Consider the following 20451-nt stretch of genomic DNA (forward strand, 5'->3'; position numbering starts at 1 on the left):
CAGGAGCCACAACTACTGAGCCCAGGTACCCTAGAGCCATGCTACACAGCAAGAGAAGCCTCTGCCATGAGAAGTCCATGCACCACAGCAAAGAGTAGTTCCTGCTCCCCACAACGAGAGAAAGCCCGTGCAAAGCAATGAAGACCCGGTGCAGCCAAAAATAAATAAATAAATATTTTAAAAGAAACTGGCCATTAAAAAATGTAAACTGACATTTTCTTTTTGAAGAGCAGCTGGTCAAAGATGTACTAAGAGTTTTATAAACTTTGGACCCATGAATTCCATTCCTTGAATTTATGTTAAGGAGATAACCAGAGTAGGGACGTTCTGTCAGCTTTAAGCGTAGAAGGATACTTGGTGGTAGCTAAATACACAGAACTAGAGGGTTGTCCAAACTCATTATGAGGCCGTGATATTTCTGAAACACCTCTAAGAGAAATGAAGCATGCTTATGATTCAATGAAAAGATTTTTATGAGGGCTAAAAAATTGTATATAGTATCAGAGGTAAAAGCTTTTTCCCTTCTACAAGAGAATATGAGATTCTCTTAGTTTTCTAGCTCCGTTTCTCCGGAAAAAGAGGGTATGTATATCAGCTATGTTACTAGGCAGAATTAACCCCTGATTGGTGAATTGCCCCTGGACTCAGAGAATTAAGATTACCCAAGACGGTGCCATGCTAGGATTTCCCAGTGCAACTGACTCTGGAAACTTGGAAGCTATGTCTGTGGAATTGCTGCACCATCTATTGACTCTGATGGGACATGATAAGTCTTGTAAGCCAAGGTGGCTCCTGCATCCTCTGATGTGTCTGTGGTCTCCTTGCACCTGAGCTGCTCTGGATCACTGCAAGGAAACAGGCTGAAGAGGAGCAAGTGTTGCTGCCCCGTTGGCAAGCTATAGTTCCTCCCAAGTGGACCAGCGCCAAATGAGACATGTGGTTGTCTATGGCTCTGAATATTCAATAGACCCTAAGAAGACACCGTGTGTGTGTTACAAGTATCATCCCAAATTTATAATTATATATGACAAACTGGCAAGAAATAAACTAAAATGTACAGCTATTATCTCTGAGTGCTAATGGAACATTTATTTTTTTTCTTGTTATATAATTAAATTCTACATCAATGCAGTATTTTCAAACTGAAAGATATTTTTAAAACATTCTGATTCTTCTGGCATAATTATGAAATGACCAATCTTTAGTAAGATTTAAACAGCAATTCTAATAAGCAAAAACACATATGACCAAAAAAAACAAAAATAAAACAGAACTTTATGAGGAATCTCTCTTCTCTCTGGGTAAAGATGATAGATTTCATTCTAAGATTTTCAGCAGAAATTCTTCTAAAACTATGAATTTTGATCATATATACTCCTTTTCCCCCAAATGATATGAATTGACATGGAGTCAAATGCCGTGATGGGAAGCCAAGGGAGTATGGTCACTGGACAGTGAACTGAATTTTAAGGATCTAGAGTTCCACTCTCATTTTCAAGTACGGAACTCTGATTTGGACATTCCATTCCTTTTCTTCTTGGGGAGAAAAGTGTGACCAATAATGATGGTGGGCCTTCAAGATATATGCTGAGGAATATTCCATAAATGAAGATGGCAAGGATAACTTCTTTTAATTTTCTTGTATTCTGCAGTCCTTGCCTAATTTATCCTCATAGCATCCCAGAGAAATAGAAAAGAGATATCTCAAAGAGCATAGAGAAAGTGTGTGGTCCAATTTCCTTCGTTTTTGACTCTGAGTCTGTGAGTTCATTTAGGAAGACGGTCATTAGCTACGTTACTTGTGACTTGAGACTTAGCTACATTAAATGATTTGCTGAAGGCTGCAGCTAGTTCTCTATGTGACTGGACAGTAACCCACCCATTTGGTTCTATTTTTATTTTCCTCTCAAATGAGGAGCATTGCTAGGACCCAGCACTGATTACAGCTGATGGGTTAATGGCAGAGAGTCCAGTGGCCTTGAAACCCTGCTGTGGTGCTTGATCTTCCCCCAAAACCTGAAAATAAGTGAGCAGCTGCAGGACAGAGAGTGGACCTCTCCTGATGCTCAGGGACATCTCCTGGGAGCAGGGAGCCACATTCACTTCTGTCCCTCCTGAGACGTACGGCGTATCTGAGAGCAGTCTGTATCAGGCCACCTGAACACAGATCCCAGGTGCCGAGCTCAGCACACTCCTACCCCCCGAGTGTGCATCCTTCATCCTCACGCTGCAGAGTCACCCTGACTCAGGTCTGCTCTGTCAAGAGAGGGAGGGATAAGAGTTGTGGCTTTGCCCCCCAGTAATTGTGTGACCTCTGATAAGGCATGTGCCCTCTGTGGGTTGGATTTTTCATCTGTAAAAGGTAGGGTTGGCCTAAATGATTTCCAAGATCTTTCTGGTTCTAATATTCCTTAAGAGCTGAACAAAAACCTTATAACTGGAAGGCTCCAAATGTCACATTCCCAGCTCCTTAGTCTCTCTTGACTTTCTTTCTGGAGTTTAATTTGGGCCTGGCCAAGGGTTACACAGAATGGCACAGTGTGTGTGTGTTTATGTGTGTGTGTAGGGTTTCTCAGAATGGTACAGTGTGTGTGTGTGTGTTTACTCCTTTTTAAGCCCATTTCCTATTTTCCCTGGAGTAGAAAGAAGGCAGGGCTACTCTGGCGACTCAGTGGTAAAGAGTCCTCCTGCCAATGCAGGAGACATGGGTTCAATTCCTAGGTTGAGATGATCCCCTAGAGAAGGAAATGACAACTCACTCCATAGTATTCTTGCTTGGGGAGTGCTGGACAGAGGAACCTGGTGGGCTACAGTTCATGGGATCACAAAAGAGTCAGACATGATTTAGAGACTAAACAACAAACAGTAACAACAAAGAAATAAGGCAGGACCTCTCAGGGGTGACATGTGACACAAACTAATGGCAGTTCTCTAAGAAGGCACCTCAACCTGGACTTATCCTTGGTGTTCTGTGTATTCTGTGGTTGACGTGCTAGAGAACAACCTAACGCCCCACACTGCTGTGTGTCTCTGAGGACGGGCACTAATTGCAGGGATGCACAAGAAAAGGCATGAGGGAAAAGACTCTGCTGTGGGTTTGATCTGTCACTTCCTATTTCTCCTTTTGTGCTTCGCTGTCAGAAAGGATCAGCATCATGTGGAGGCAAGGCCCTGTGGGAGCAACCGTGTAGGGACTTAGGAAAGGTTAGAGCTTGGAGTATTTATTGTGTCCAGCACCATTTAGCCAAAAGTGTTGGCCCAGGCTTCCAGGATATCTGCAGGGTGCGTTCGGACCAACGTGGAAACCCTGGCTCACAACTGCCTCAGGCCCCTTGAATAAACTCACAGACTCAAAGGCAGAGAGCCTTTTTGGATAAGAGGATTTAACTCGGTGGAGAATCTGATTTACTCTTATTGTATCTTAGCCCCAGCACCACAGGGCATAAGAAAATAGCTAGTAAACCTTTTTTGGCCTCACAACAAAGTGACGAGAGTACTTAGAATTGAAACAGCAGAACGTTTGACACCCAGCCCAGGAGAATCGACACAGCTCATGGTCTGCATGCAAGCGTACACGTGAGCATACATACACAAGACTCTGCTAGAATTTCCTAGGAAAGGAAGAGACAAGCATAGTTTGATAGGAAGGCCCAATCTGGGGGAAACTGTGACTCTTCATATGGGGGTTTCTAGGCCAGAAGCTCTGGGAGTGAATACAAAAGCTCAAAGCACAGCGTGGATCAGAGAGTGGGCCCCGGGTAAAGGCACATCTGTTGCCTGGCTGATGAGGGCCGCAGCTGCAGAGGAGACAGTGTCGGCGCCTGAGTACCTTGTCATCTGCCTCTTCCAGGCTCTGAACAACCTCAGCTATTGAAACCCCTTTTAACACTTCATCATTCACATCTTTTCCCTTTTGTACATTATCACATGATTTCCTTTTTTATTTTTTATAAGAAGCCTGTGCTATTTTTTCACTTTATTTTGGCCCAACCATGCAACATGTGGGATCCTAATTCCCTGACCAGGGATCGAACCCATGTTCCCTGCAGTGGAAGCATGGAGTCTGAACCACTGAACCACCAGGGAAGTCCTTATATTTATCTTTACCATGAGTACATTTTCTTTGTTGCAAATGTACTTAGTCATTATAATTTACATCCCCCCCTCCCTGGAAAAGACTCATAAATATCCTCATTAAATGTTGTGGATGTTTTCAAAACCTTGAGAAGAATATCCATTTCCCTACTATCCATGTGATGGATGAGTGCTCTAAATTCCTTTACAGACTGTTTTTTACCCAATGTCATCTGACAGTGAGATGTCCTTACACCTTTGACATGTTCCTTACCACCTTTATGATGCCTCTTTTAATGACTGATGATTAGATGATTGTGTTAGGAGTTTTGATAATTTGTTTCTTGAGAAAGCTATTGTTTGCCTAAAATTATGTGATGATGAGTTTACTTGGTGACACAATGCATTTTACTTTTTACTGAGAGCAGTATTTTAGCTAATTCATTTTAAATTCCCGTTTCTCTTATATCCACTGTTCAGAAAGGGGGAAAAAAAGTTCAAGAGAACAGCCTGCTTTGAAAAGGTAGCGTGCCACCTTGTGCTACACTTCATAGCAACTGTTGATTTCAAAGCCTTCTGAATGGGTAGGTACTGCCCCTGGATTAAGACCAGTAAGTGAAAAGTGACAGTGAAAAATCACTCAATCGTGTCCAATTCATTGCGACCCCATGGACCATACAGTCCATGGCATTCTCTAGGCCAGAATGGTGGGGTGGGTAGCCATTCCCTTCAAGGGAATCTTCCCAACCCAGGGATCGAACCCAGGTCTCCCGCATTGCAGGCAGATTCTTTACCAGCTGAGCCACAGGGAAGCAGTAATGATGACTCTCCAATCCACAAATCACTTATTATCTGAGTTGCTGGATGATTTCCAAAGCCATCATCCAAATGGCCTTGATTCTATCGAAGCCTTCAGCTTTGAAAGGCATAGAAATGTCTAGAGCTGAATTCCTTTATTTACACTCAACTGTGATAAAGCAGACGTCAGGAGGTCTTGAACCAAGCATAGCTCAGCAGGCCAGAGGACTAGAACTCTCTCTGCAGATCTGGGCTGTCACTGGTACTCATCAGGAAAGGTTAAGCAGAGCATGAAGATGCTGGGCAGCATGGTCAGTACATTTAAAATCTCCTGGGTCACTTTTAAGCAAAATTACAGTAAAAACCCTGGTGCCTCAGACAGTAAAGAATCTGCCTGCAATGCCAGAGACCCAGGTTCAATCCCTGGGCCTGGAAGATCCTCTGGAGAAGGGCATGGCGATCCACTCCAGTATTCTTGCCTGGAGAATCTCATAGACAGAGGAAGCTGGTGATCTATCAGTCCATGGGGTTGCAAGGAGTCAGACACAACTGAGCAACTAACACATGTGAACACACAGCACACACAGCAAAAACCATGCCTGCCTTTCTCTGAAATGCTCACAAGTAAAGACACCTCCCAAGGAGGATACTAGAAGCACCTACAACTCCCTGAGACTGAAAGCTCTGCAGCCACTTAGACACTGTTATTGAGAAGTGTGCAGAGAACCGTCTTCTCTTCCTCAGAGCATGATACCTGTACACCCAGGGAGGGGCTGCCAGCCTCTGCTGTCCTTTAGAAACACAGGTGACAGCTATCAGGCAATGTAATGACTCTGGAGGAGGCTGTGTCCACTTTGTTCCAAGGGAAGATTATTTCACAAGGGCAAAACCCTGTGGGATTTGAAAAGTGAATGAAGGCTGGAGGAAGAAGCACTGTAAGAAACTATGCTGGCCCTGGAGAGCTTAACCAACAGAAGAGAGACTGAAGCCCAATTATGTGATATCAGTTCCCTTAATCAGGCCTACCTTGTCAGTTTCTATCAAAAAAACAAAGATCTTGGAGCTGGAAGAGCAACTTAAAGGTCTCCTACAGAGTTCCCCAACCTCCAGGATCTCATGTCTGATGATCTGAGGTGGAGCTGGTGTAATAATAATAGAAATAAGGCACATAATAAATGCCATGCATTTGAATCATCCTGAAACCATTCCCCCTCCCCAGTCCATGGAAAAATTGTCTTCCATGAAACTGCTCCCTGGTGTAAAAAAAAAAAAAAAAATGGTTAGGGGCCACTGTAGTCTAACAGACAGATAAGGAACCAAGTGGTCCAAGACTGAACACCTGGTTAGGGGCAGGGCAGAGCTTGAATCACACCACGTTTCCTTAATCCAGGACAGTTTTTAAATCAATTTCAACACACATCCTTGCCTAGACCAACCAGTAAGTGAAAGCAACAAACACTCTTTGAGCTTCTCTAGATGCTTTTATACACATTTCTAATAATCAATAATTTTCTGATATAGTTATTACCCTCATGTTTAAAATCATGGAAAAAAAAAGCTTGGGAAGGTTCAGTTATCTGCCCAAAGTCACTCATTAAGAAGGGAGGAAACTGAGATTTCAAATTCAGAGCCTACATTTAAGAAACAGGACTATGTGGGAGAAGGAGAGGGTGGGATGATAGAAGAGAATAGTATTGAAACATATATTACCATAAGTAAAATAGATGACCAGTGCAAATTTGATGCATGAAGTAGGGCACTCACAGCTATTGCTTTGGAACAACCCAGAGGGATCGGGTGGGAAGGGAGTTGGGAGGGGGGTTCAGGATGGGTGGATACATGTACACCCATGGCTGAGTCGTGTCAATGTATGGCAAAAACCACAATATTGTAAAGTAATTAGCCTCCAACTAAAATAGATAAACTAATTTTAGTTGGAGATAATACATCTCCAACTAGATAGTTGCAGATAATACGTCTTCCAGTGACTTTTTCTGCAGACCTTATATTTTGCAATCTAAAACACTATCTTCTAAATATTTTGCATTTATATCACTTATGACTTATCAGATCTCCTTAACACATTGTAAAGACATGAATTCTGAAAGATTTCACCAAACTGATGTATTTTATTCCAGGGTTATTTATTTGCAATTTGGGCTTCCATATTTGAAAGACAAATTTATCAAGAGTTACTCACTATGAAGTCAGTCAGAAAGAGAAAGACAAATATATATTAACACATATATATAGAATCTAGAAAGATAGTACTGATAATCCTATTTGCAGGGTATCAGAGGAGACATAGACGTAAAGAACAGACTTTTGGACACAGTGGGGGAAGGAGATGGTGGGGTGATTTGAGAGAATAGCCTTGAAACATATACGTTACCATGTGTAAAATAAGTAGCCAGTGGGAATTTGCTGTATGATGCAGGGAACCCAAAGCCAGTGCTGTGACAACCTAGAGGGGTATGGGGAGGGAGGCAGGAAGGGGGATCAAGGAGGAGGGGACATATGTATACCTAAGGCTGATTTATGTTGATGTATGGAAGAAACCATCACAACACTGTAAAGTAATTATCCTCTAATCAAAATTTTTAGAAAGGAATTACTCACTAAAAGTATACGTATTGTTATCTCAAAGTTTTAGGTCCCTTGTGATATAGTAGGCGGCATAGCTGTGGGGGATGAGAGATGCACCAATGGAATTCACTTGCTTGTTCATGGCCAGGTCTAGAGTTTGGCCTTGATCATTTCTCACCGGAGGGTATTCTCATTTGCTATGAGTGATAGCATGCTTGTTAGTCAACAGTCTGAAAGGCCGTAATAGGCAGGGCAGCCAGGGCCGAACACATGGCGAGTCCCACGTGCCCCGGCTGCTCTCTGAACAGAGTGGTGGATGGAGACAAAGTGTGCATGGCAAACAGACAGATGGAGGAACCCAGTCAGTGCCAGAACCAGAGTCATAAATCTGCCATTGTGAGAGGTGGCTTCCAACACGGGCTGGCGGCCTGGCAGGGAAGCAGAATCTCGCCTTCCTCTCTTTCCAAGCAGAATCAGGCCTGTATGAGACTATAGGACCCAGCGGATGGAGAAAGAGTACCCTGTGTGTGATCAGTGAAATGAACATCCATGAAGCCCATTCACTGGAATCTGAGTGCTAGATCGTTTCATCAGCAACCTTTATGTCCATCACAGTCTGAACTGAAAATCAGGACTGTTGTCCTACCTTTAACTTATAAAATGACCCCCTTCCTCTCTTTCTTTCTTCCTTCCTTCTTTATGTAAACAGTATTGCTTAATATACTCAAAGTATTCTATCAGTAACTATATAAGTTAGCATATGTTCTTGCTCTGATTTTTCTTTTATGTTTCATATCTCAACTCTGATTTGAATATTGTTGACCAATAGTATCACTTCGTATACTGCTTATCACTGCTGACATGAGAGTCTTAGGACATTTTACTTATGGATTATTCAAACCCCATACCCTTTCACATGGCAAGTTTTGTTTGGTACACCGTGGAGTGATTTTGTTTAGACTTGTGCGTGTGGGTGTGTGTGCATGCCTAGGTACACATGTGCACATTTTTTTTAAACAAGAATATGTTATGTGTAGATTTTCACTCACATTTTCTTGCTTTTTTGTCTCTTGTGTGAGTGTGTGTGCTCAATCATTCAGTCGTGTCCAACTCTTTGTGACCCCATGGACTGTAGCCACCAGGCTCCTCTGTCCGTGGAATTTTCCCAACAGGAATACTGGAGTGGATTTTGCCATTTCCTCCTCCAGGGAATCTTCCCAACCCAAGGACTGAACCTGTGTCTCCTGCACTGGAAGGAGGATTCTTTACCACTGAACCTCCTGTGAAGCCCCAGATGTCAGGATAGAGATGTGGATAATACATTGTGGGAACAACGATAAGACAGGGTCTCCCTTTTCCTGAGAGGACCTGGCAAAGGTTTGGGGAGAGTCATGACATTTTCACTGAGTCTGGAAGGATAAATACTAAAAATTATTTTTCCTTCCTTATAGTCTACCTCATTAAACCTGTATTCCAAAAAGCCTTCATTAGTCTGATATGCTTAATTCATTTAACACTGAATAACTGCTATGTGCCTTACACTGGGCGAGGCCCTAGGGATATAACCAGAATAAGATAGGCAGGACGTCCTATAACAAGGAATAACAATGATATAGCGTGTACTCATTTGTGATAGGAATAGAAAGGAGTGACATGAGGTAAGAGATTCATATACAACAAGAATGCTTAAGCTAGGCTCTGGGAGTAGAAAATGCACCCTCAAGGAAATGTTGTTTCATGTACCCGACCATGCATGAATTTATCCCCATCTGTTCACTAAGATAAAGAACAGTAATGCAGTGCCGTCATCCCAGTGGGGACAAGCAAAGCCTCGTGGAACCTCATTTTGGGAGAGATAAGCCTAACAAGAAAAAAAGGGAAGGCTGAGTTCTTAAAGCTATTCAAATATTTTTTACCTGAAGGAGCATTAATGCATTAATTCCAAAGGATGTCACAAAATATTCCTAGACCTATGCAGACAGCACCTGCCAAGGTGATCCATGCTGTCCCATTGTTTGCCTGTCTGACCCTGAACTCAGTCTATTCCTGCCAACTTTTCATCCCATTCTGACTTGGTCATAGTTCTACTTCTACTACACCAATCTATCTTGTACTTTAATATCATCTAAGGTTTTCAGTGTTTAAAGCATATTACATCTGTTTTGATTTCTGTGTTGTCAATATTAAACACAAATTCAACAAGTATTTTATTGGATCACTAATGAGTAAAAGTGTAACATTTAAGAGAAAGGACTCCAGAGACAGGTTTCCTGGCTTCAGAGCTAAGACTTGTGATGAACTTGGACAAATTATTTAACCCCTCCATGCCTCAGGTGTCTTATCTGTACAATAGGATAACAGTGTCTACTTATTGACCACCTGCTAGAGTTGCTTCAGACACTGTGTGGCCAAATCCCTGAGACTGTTGAGTTTCTCTCTCACATGAAGGGGGAAACATCTGTAGATGACTCCAGTTTTACAATTCTATCACTTAACTTCCACCATTCATGTGCCATTCATTATGTTGGCATCTTTATCCATCTAAATAGATAGTCTATAATGAAAGGAGGAATATAAGGCATAGAAAGTCTTAAAACATTGATGAACTTTATCTAAAACCACAAGCACATGCATAGCAAAGAACAATTGTAAGATCACATTCTTCTGGGGAGATGTCGAAAGGAGGGTTCAGAAAATAAAAATGGCATATGATGTGGTGGGATATGGGAACTTTGGAACCCAGCTGTACTGAATACCAATCCCAGTCCCTCCACAGCTCATTTGTATGCTCTGGAGGGTAAGTTACTTACCTTGCTGAACTTTCATTCTTCACAAGCAAAACAAACGTAATACTACTGAGACTAGGGATTTGATTTTGCAAGCCTGAAAACTACTATGATAAAATGCCTGACACCCAACTTGCAATAGTTGATGATAATTATTAACTTTTCATTCATTTAAGGTTCTCATTCTTTAATCACAGCAGTGTCAGAGTTGGTGACAGCTTCCCTCACACCTGTTCCTTATTTTAAATGGGAATACAATGTACTGGGTGTTATAAACATAATGAAGAAATATAAGATATGCTCCCTGTCATCAGGGAGCTTACAGAGTACACAAAGGTATTATGAGTTAAATGGTAATACACATGTATTAGTTCACGATAACAAGACAGAGGTGCCAATCAAAGGTGTGACAGTCAACTAATTTAGAGTAGGAGAATATCACTCAGGCAAACATGCTCAAATAAGATTTGTCATGTAAATAATGATAGTATTGCCACATAGTTCAGTTCAGTCGCTCAGTTGTGTCTGACTCTTTGCAACCTCATGGACTGCAGCATGCCAGGCCTCCCTGTCCATCACCAACTCCGAGAGTTTACTCAAACTCATGTCCATTGAGTCAGTGATGCCATCCAATCCAACCATCTCATCCTCTGTTGTCTCCTTCTCCTCCTGCCCTCCATCTTTCCCAGCATCAGGGTCTTTTCCAATGAGTCAACTCTTCCCATCAGGTGGCCAAAATATTGGAGTTTCAGCTTCAACATCAGTCCTTCCAATGAACACCCAGGACTGATCTCCTTTAGGATGGACTGGTTGGATCTCCTTGCAGTCCAAGGGACTCTCAAGAGTCTTCTCCAACACCACAGTTCAAAAGCATCAATTCTTCTGTGCTCAGCTTTCATTATAGTCCAACTCTCACATGCATACAGGACTATTGGAAAAACCATAGCCTTGACTAGATGGACCTTTGTTGGCAAAGTAATGTTTCTGCTTTTTAATATGCTGTCTAGGTTGATCATAACTTTTCTTCCATGGAGTAAGTGTCTTTTAATTTCATGGCAGCAGTCACCATCTGCAGTGATTTTGGAGCCCAAAAAAATAAAGTCTGTCACTGTTTCCACTGTTATTGCCACATAATGAAGTAACAATTTGTTGTGATGTGTGCATATTATGCCCTGCTGGGCACATTGGCTGTCCCAGTCATTCCTCATCACTGTAATACACACATTCAGTTTAAAATATTAAAGACCAGCAGAGTGAGCTTTTTCATTGATTCTCTTATTCAATTTATTATTTCAACTTATGTTTTATATGATTTTAGAATTTAATATTATACCTGAAATCTATCTGAAATCAATTATCACTTTCTCTAATTCTTTTAAAGAGTTGACTGCAAACTGCTATTTAACTCTCCATCTCTCCAACCTAGTTTTTTAATACAATTGTGAAGCCTCAGAAGTTGTCAGTTTTTTTAAGCCACTGGTCTCTATCAGAAAGCTCTCCAACTTGATAATTCTTTAACATTCCTTCTCCAGATTTTTATTGGTGAGATATCCATGTATTTCATAAAGTCAACCAGAGAATCTCTGATTGCCCAGGAGAAAACAATTCTGACTGGAGAATGCTGTTACCTGAACCCCTTACTCCGAAGGATCATAAGATTCATAGGTGAGTACAAGGGCATGTTGTATAAGCCCTCACTTAAAGGTAAAACTTACTAAAGATGAACATACTTGATAAAATAACCTAAGCTATGGAAGCACCAACTTTAAAAGCAAGGGCTGTTTTAGAGTTTTTCTAGAAGTGCAGAAATTGTGCCTGACCATGGTGCCAACTCAGATTTTTCATCCTTAAAGTGAAGCAATACTTACTATAGTGTTTTACAAAAGATTTCAACTTTGTTTTTTTCCTACACTATATTATCTGAGATTCCCTCAGGACATATATTTTAATAATGACTGGATATTTCCATATACCCTTTAGCTGACTCAGGCAATGGGGTGGGCCATCAGGGAACACCAATAAAATGAACTTAGAAATAATAAAATTTCCTGAAAAAAAGTTTCCTACCTAGTAATTCTGTTATGCAGGGAACTTTTAAAAGTACGGGAAATCACATCCATCAGGTTCTTGAAAATCATGCCTTTCCAAAGTTGGAAAACAAAGAGTTTTACTAGTGTTTATGACAAAGCATAATTAAGACATTTTCTATATCCCTCCTTTTATAAAAATCCTGAAGGGCTATGGATAATGATCACAGATATAGGAATGAATGTGTATATGGGTAAATGTGAGAATATAGATCTCACAGAGTTCCTACACAGTGAGTACTCGGTAAATAATTATTAGTGTTCTAATGAGATCCTGCAAATTATCTAGTGGCCAGGTGCTTGTGGGAGCCAAGATAAAACTCTGAATATATCAATATGGTGTTAACACAAGTCATGATACCATTTAGAACATAGACAACTGACAGCTGAGAAAGTGAGGTCCAGAAGACACACGCTCTCAACTCCTTTGATTATTCTTAATCCTCTTCTTCCTATGGAAGAAAGGGTTGAATTTCCTCAAGTCATGAGCAAAGGATCACACCACAATCAAATGTGCAGTAAATTCATGCACCCCTATGTTCCCTGTAGCACTATTTATTAATACAATAGCCAAGACATGAAAACAACCTAAATGTCCATCAACAGAGCAATGGATAAAGAAGATGTGGTACATATATACAATGGAATATTACTCGGCCATTAAAAAGAATGACATAATGCCAGTGACATGGATGGACCTAGAGATTATCATACTAAGCCAGAAAGAGAAAGACAAACACCATGTGGTATCACTTACAAATGGAATCTGAAATACAACACATATGAAATACCTATGAAACAAAAATAGACTTATAGAAAACAGACTTGTGGTTGCCAAAGTGGGGAGGGTGGAGGGAAAGACTGGGGTTTGGAATAAGCAGATGCAAACTATCATATATAGGATGGATAAACAACAAGGTCCTACTGTATAGCACAGGGAACTATAATATATTCAACATCTTGTGATAAGCCATAATGGAAAAGAATATGAAAAGAATGTATATATGTGTATAACTGAGTCACTTTGCTATACAGCAGAAATTAAACAACAGTATAAATCAACTATACCTTCATAAAATTTAAAAACTATATGCAGTAACTTCTAACATTGGCATGGGAGTGAGGGAAGTAGGAGAGTGGGAGGCCTAAGAAAACCTAAGTTAAAAGAAGCAACCCTTAACATTCAAATACCCTTCGACATTTACTGATATTTGCAGAATGACCTGTGGGAATCTGCAGTAGGCTCATTGGGTTTACCCTGATCCATATGATGTCATCACTATCTATTATTCATTCCAAACAATAGTGTCTTTCAAAGACATCCAGAATTTGGTCACTTGTTACCAGAGTGGCTTCAAGGAAAAAAGAGGAGAGGTGAGAATATTTACTACACAGAACACTGGACTAGACACTTTATAATTTTTTGATCCACCCAACACCCTTTAAGGTAGATTATAGTTCTAACTGTGCAGACAAAAAAAGCTGATATAAAATGGGATAAAGTCACTGTTCCCAAGGACTGTGAGTGTGTGTGTAAGGCTCATGATACCTATATTGTGAGCATGAAAAATACTATGATAAAGAGCTTGATACCCAGTTTTTAAAAGATGATGGTAATCATTTACTTTTAACTTTTCATTGCATGATTTTGCTTTCCATGGGTTCAGTTACTCACAGTCAGCCATGGTCCAAAAAGCCTCCAGAAATAATTCCTAAGTTTTAAATCACTCTCCATTCTTCGTATGCTGAAATCTTGCACCATCCTGCTCTGTCATGAATCTTCCCTCTGTCCAAAGGGTCCCACCTGTCTGTCGGTCACTTAGCGGCCCTCTGCTTATCACATTGACTATCATTATATTGCAGGGCTTTGTTCAGGTAACCCTTATTGTACTTAATAATGGCCTCAAAGTGCAAGAGTAGTGATGCTGGCAATTTGGATATGCCAAAGAGATGCCATAAAGTACTTTAAGTGAAAAGGTAAAGGTTCTCAACTTAATAAGAACAAGAATCATATGCCAAGGTTGAACAGTAAGAACAGATCTTTTGTTTGTGAAACTATGAAGGAAAAAGGAATATGTGCTAGTTCTGCTGTCACACCTCAAACTGCAAAAGTTACAGCCACAGTACGTGGTAAATACTTAGTTAAGACAGAAAAGGCATTACATTTGTACAGTAAGATATTCTGAGAAAGAGAGACTATATTCACCTAACTTTTATTACCATAAATGTTGTTACAATTGTTCTATTTTGTTATTAGTTGTTGTTAATATCTTAGTGTACCTAATTTATAAATTAAACTTTATTTTAGGTATGTATGTGTCAGAAAAACATGATATAGGATTTGGTATGATCCATGCTTTCAGGCATCTACTGGGGGTCTTGGAATGTATCCCCATGGATAAGGGGGACTCCTGCAATTTGTGATCCCTTAGAGAGGAGGGACTGTATCTTTCTTGCTTTGTATCAATAGCATATTGTAAAATGCCTGTCACATAGTAGGTTTTCCATAACTTTTCTGGAGGGGTAAAGAGCAAAACTAAACTGTGTTAAATCACAGATTTACCTAAAATTGCTTTCATAAATAGTGATTCTTAAATATTCATTTGCCACCTGTTTAACTTTTTACCTCTCTTAGCTTAGTTCTGGAAAATCAAGGTATATAAATACGGCAATTTCTAAGAGAAATTCAAAATTCAAAAATCTATTCTGACTTTTCATATAGGAGAGTTGAAGGTGGAGGGAGGGGTTTATCTTGAGATGGGTAACTTTGTCATAGTATCTGTGGATTTTTTTTTAATAAGAGAGAAAAAGCATACTACTTGAAATTAAGATCCTTTAAATGGAGATGTTTCCCTTGAAAAAATTAAAGTATAACAAGGTATTAATCAAAATATATTAGAAATATTATTGTAAATTGCTTAACAATCTTTTCCTCTAGCCCAAGAGCCTGCAAAATGTATACTATACAATTGATGTTAGAAAATGATAACTATTCCTATAAGCTGAAATGGCATGACTTTGCTCTTACAGTTTATATAATTATTCTAGAACCCATTACAAATAGTGTTTCCTAACAAGTACAATCAGTTGCACATTGCAAAAATGGCCAAAGAACTAGCAAAATATTTTTAAACAAAATAATGCTTTATTCTATCACAGATGAGAAAAAAACTTGGGGTTCTAGTACATTTCTAGTGAGAGTAAGTTGATATACCCTTTCTGCACAGCAGTTTGACAGTATATTTCAATAGCCTTAAAATAATCATCCTTTTTAACTCAAAAGTCTATTTTAAATAACCTATCCTAAGGAAATAATTGGAAATGTCAATCAATTTTTCTGGACTAAAATCATTTTTTCATAATATAAATTAGAAATATCCAAAATATAACTTTTAAAAATAGTGCTACCATAAGATATAATCTTAGAAAATGGTATTTTTTAACAAATTTTCAATGAAAGGGGAAAATTCATGTTCTAATGCTATGTGGAAAAAGTCAAGACACTAGGAACCTGTGATTATCCGGAAATAAAAAGGATGCAACATGATATGTATATATCGGTCTCGAAGGATGGCAAGTCCTTTAATCCAGTGTTTGCTGTTGAAAGAAGAGCTAAAAGTGGCACCTTGGCTCTCAGATTCCCTGTCTTCTCTAGACTGTGTGACTGGGACTTGAACCGACAGCCCCTCACCACACCCCACAGATCCGAATTAAATTTCAAGTGAAAAAATGGCAACGGCCAAGTCAAAGGAAAAACATTAAAATTAAGCCATCGTGTCCTATAGACAAGTGCTAACTGTGTTGACCTTGACAGAAAGGATTGAACTCCTCTGATTCCCAAATCCAGCAATAATTTTTTTTCCAGGGTCCTCATTATAAGGACAGAGAAGGCACTGGCAACCCACTCCAGTACTTTTGCCTGGAAAATCCCATGGACAGAGGAGCCTGGTAGGCTGCAGTCCATGGGGTCGCTAAGAGTCATTATAAGGAAGATGAAATACCCTCACAGATATAGAAAACTTGTGGTTACCAAGGAGAAATGCCTGGGAGTAACAGATACATACCACGATGTATAAACAACAAGGATTTACTGTATAGCACAGGGAACTATATTCAATATCTTATAATAACAGCATATTAAAAAGCAGAGACATTACTTTGTCAACAAAGGTCCATCTAGTCAAGGCTATGGTTTTTCCAGTGGTCATGTATGGATGTGAGAGTTGGACTATAAAGAAAGCTGAGCGCAGAAAAATTGATGCTTTTGAATTGTGGTGTTGGAGAAGACTCTTGAGAGTCCCTGGGACAGCAAGGAGATCCAACCAGTCCATCCTAAAGGAGATCAGTCCTGGGTGTTCATTGGAAGGACTGATGTTGAAGCTGAAACTCCAATATTTTGGCCACCTGATGGGAAGAGTTGACTCATTGGAAAAGACCCTGATGCTGGGAAAGATTGAGGGCAGGAGGAAAAGGGGATGACAGAGGATGAGATGGTTGGATGGCATCACCAACTCGATGGACATGGGTTTGGGTGGACTCCAGCAGTTGGTGATGGACAGGGAGGCTTGGCGTGCTGCGGTTCATGCAGTCGCAAAGAGTAGGACACAACTGAGCGACTGAACTGAACTGATAATAACCTATAACAGAAAAGAACCTGAAAAAATATATATAACTGAAACACATTGCTGTACACCTAAAACTAATGCAGTATGATAGATCAACTCTACTTCAACAAACAAAAAGAAGTCTCCCAGGCTTTAGCTGTAAACCCTCATAGTTAACTTCTGTACTCATTTCCAAACTGCTGTATAGTTTCTCACACTGTGTTACATGATGTGGGAAAGGAGAAAAGGAATTGGCTGAACTAACAAATTTGACCAACCTTTTATCAAAGCAAATGTCAAATTAGTAACACATATTTAGGCTTCTCCCTTTCATTTTTTCCTCTCCATTGCTTTCCCTTCCTACACCAGTTCTTTTGGTATGCATTAAACTGAACAACAACACACAGGCTTAAGTTCTAAAAAGATATAAACCTCTACATTCTCTTTTCAGAAACAAAAACAAAATAAGGAAGTCATATTTAAATTCCTTTCATTCACAAACACACTTGAGTAAGCATATCTTGTAAATAGTGATTATTAAATAATATTTTTTTTGTTTAAAACTGAAAGGTATGGATAAAAAATATTAGAATTTGATGAGGGATTTTGGTTTATTCACCTTCTTGAATAACTTTTCTTTTGGGTTAAAGAAAAAAACTGATCCAAATATACCAAGATTAGATTGTCTATTAGCACCTAAAATAGACTGTCATCCAGAAGCTGTTTATTACAGGCTTTTCATTTGGAATCACATGGTTGCTCCGTTATTACTTCTAATAAAACTTTAATTAAATACCAAGTAAGTCTTAGATCATTTAGGTCAGGTCTAAGGATTAGGGAGCCATGGACAGACTGGAAAGTACCATGGTAAACAGTTAATTCATGTAACACTAATTAATTGCCATAAATTAAGTGTGATCTAAATGAAGCATGAATATTTTAAATGCATCCTTAAAGGTCACAGTGTTTTATGGTTGTATGAATTGATACCCTGAGACAAGCTAAATGTCAGCCTTTTTGAGAACTAGAAAATCCTTCTCAATTTTGAAATTCATTTAGATGTACTTTACCTGAAAGGAACTCCATTTGATTCCATCAGTCCATTTCTAACTGTATTCAGTGTTTATAATTATAAACGGGGGACTGATCATATGTTTAACCTTCAACAATTGTTGGTGTCTACCATATGCTAAACACTGATTAAGGTGTTGAGAACATACTTAGTGAACTGAATAGAGAATTTATTTGCTCTCATTGAATTTATATTCTAATGGGGGAAGCCAGGCATTAAACTAAGTATATCATAGTATTTGTGTTATGGGGTGGGAAATAATGTAGAAAAAGGAAATAGGGGGTTTGCAAAGGCAAATATGCAATTTTAAGTGGGAAGGAAGAGGCTGCCCTCCAATGAGAATTTTCTAGAGTTGGCAGTGACTTCATAGCAGGACAATGACCATCCTTGGAAACTAGGTGCCCAGTGAACTAGCCCAGCTCCATGTGTTGACCATGGAAGGTGACCTTGGCTGGAGAGTTTGAAAGAGAGTGTCAGTGCCCAGGCACCCAACTTTAGTTCTGAGTCCAGAGTAGACCCTAAAACAAACATGTCAAAGGCAAGGTAGGGCATGGGCCTATAAGTAGATGGAGATATTTCTAGAACTCAGCAACAAGAACCAGATTTGAACCCAGGTATATAGCTGAGGAGGTGAAAGCCAGGGTGGATCTTAGGAAATAAGTGGAACCGCAGTTTCTGGACCCCATGAACAGCCAGACCACCAGACTTTGAGACAAAGATGTTTGATGCTTCCTTCTAAGGGACCAGGATTGACTCTGGATGCAGGAGAGAGAGGCATGCTGAAGTTGAGAGCCTTGGTTGACGTCAGAGGCATAACCAGGTATCAAGCACTGCTCAGGTCTCGAGAAGGTGTGATGAGGCTGCTTTTGGTTGCTCTGCTCAGTGCGGAGAACAAGTCTAGTCCTCCTTGAATGTCAATCCTCAGTGAACCAGAGCATTACAGATCTGAACAAGACTCCTGACCCAGAACTCTACAAGTTACTCTAATTATCAAGAGGAAAGTTACTTAGTCATGAGACTCAAGTGACCCTTTTCCAAGGACCCTTCCCAGCACCAGTGTTTAGAGGCTGGACTCAAATAAAAAGACTAACTGAGTGGCTTAGTGCTAACCAGAAGGACTATGTAAAGATTAATGCTTAAGAACTAACTAAAAGAACTAAGGATTGCTGTTTTCTCTAGTACTTTGCAGATTAACCTGTGCAAATTCATGGCACTTCAGTGAACTTATTTGCTGTAAAGCAGAGTTTCTCTTCCTCAGCACCATTGACATCTTGGGCCTGTTAGTTCTTTTCTGTACAGGAGGAGAGGACATCCTATATTGTAGAGTGCAGGATGCATAGGAGCGTCCCTGGCCTCTACCCACCAGATGCCAGCAGCACCCCCTCCCCCATGAGTGACAATCAAAAATGTCTCCAAACATTGCAAAATGTTCCCTGGGGACAGGATCACCCTCAGTCAAAATCCACTGCTATCAGTATTTCAAAGACTTTTTAGAAGAGTTTTATGAATATTTATGTTATATAAGATTACACACAACTAAATCAAGCTCAGCGAGGTGCAGAAATACTGCACCCGGGGCCTCCCTGGTGGCTCTGTGGTAAAAGAGTCTGCCTGCCAATGCAGGAGACACAGGTTCAATCCCTGAACTGGGAAGATCCCACGTGCTGCAGAGCAAGTAAGCTCCTGTGCCACAACTATTGAGCCTGTGCTCTAGAGCCTGGGAGCTACAACTGCTGAGCCCATTTGCCACAATTACTGCAGCCTGCAGGCCCTAGAGCCCGTGCTCAGCAACAAGAGAAGCCACCTCAAAAAGTAGCCTGCACACTGCAACTAGAGAATAGCCCCCACTCGCCACAACTAGAGGAAAGTCCTCGCAGCAAAGAAGACCCAGCACAGCCAAAGAAAGAAAGAAATGACTCCCAACAATGGACAAAGGGCAGTTTCAAAGTTTTCTATGATTAAAAAAATAATAATAAAATTTGCAAAATATGCAAATATCAAATCACATTTTATACCTGAAACTAATACAATGCTACATGTCACTCGCACCTTCATTTTAAAAAGTATACTGTGTGTTTTGGAAATAATTTCAATTATTACATTAAAACATAATAAAAGTGAATGGGAAATGCTGATGCAGAGAGCAACAGTACCAGATCAGGATGGCTGGTCACCAATAGGGCTGTCAGCTGCCTGCTGATGGAACTTGAGGCTAGCCAGGTGGTGGGAATGGGGATGGGTTCAGATCAACAGCTTTGGCTTTAGAAACTTATAAATATGAATCAGAAAGAGCAGAATTTGAAGGCTGGAAGCCCACCAGGCTTTGATTGCCTGTTTTTAGATTCTTTAATAGGTAAGGAATCTAAAATCTTCCCTCTCCACCTTTAGTTTGTATCTAGGTGTACTTTCTAGTACATCGTGCAAATTGCCGGGCTGGATGAATC

The 20451-nt window shown here is 40.1% G+C and overlaps 1 protein-coding gene across 8 annotated transcripts in view; it reads left to right on the forward strand.

Moving 5' to 3' along the window:
- The window catches only part of PLPPR1 (phospholipid phosphatase related 1), a 646134-nt gene that overhangs the window by 599014 nt on the left and 26669 nt on the right, over positions 1-20451 (forward strand). For all 8 annotated transcript variants that reach the window (XM_081573011.1, XM_081573017.1, XM_081572982.1 and 5 more), the window contains one exon: positions 11777-11909. In XM_081573011.1, the coding sequence (XP_081429137.1) occupies positions 11777-11909 (133 nt within the window). The remainder of the gene's footprint in view (positions 1-11776; positions 11910-20451) is intronic.

The sequence above is a fragment of the Giraffa tippelskirchi genome, chromosome 1, assembly GCF_054371585.1.
Source record: "Giraffa tippelskirchi isolate mGirTip1 chromosome 1, T2T-mGirTip1v1.2.pri, whole genome shotgun sequence".
NCBI lineage: Eukaryota > Metazoa > Chordata > Mammalia > Artiodactyla > Giraffidae > Giraffa > Giraffa tippelskirchi.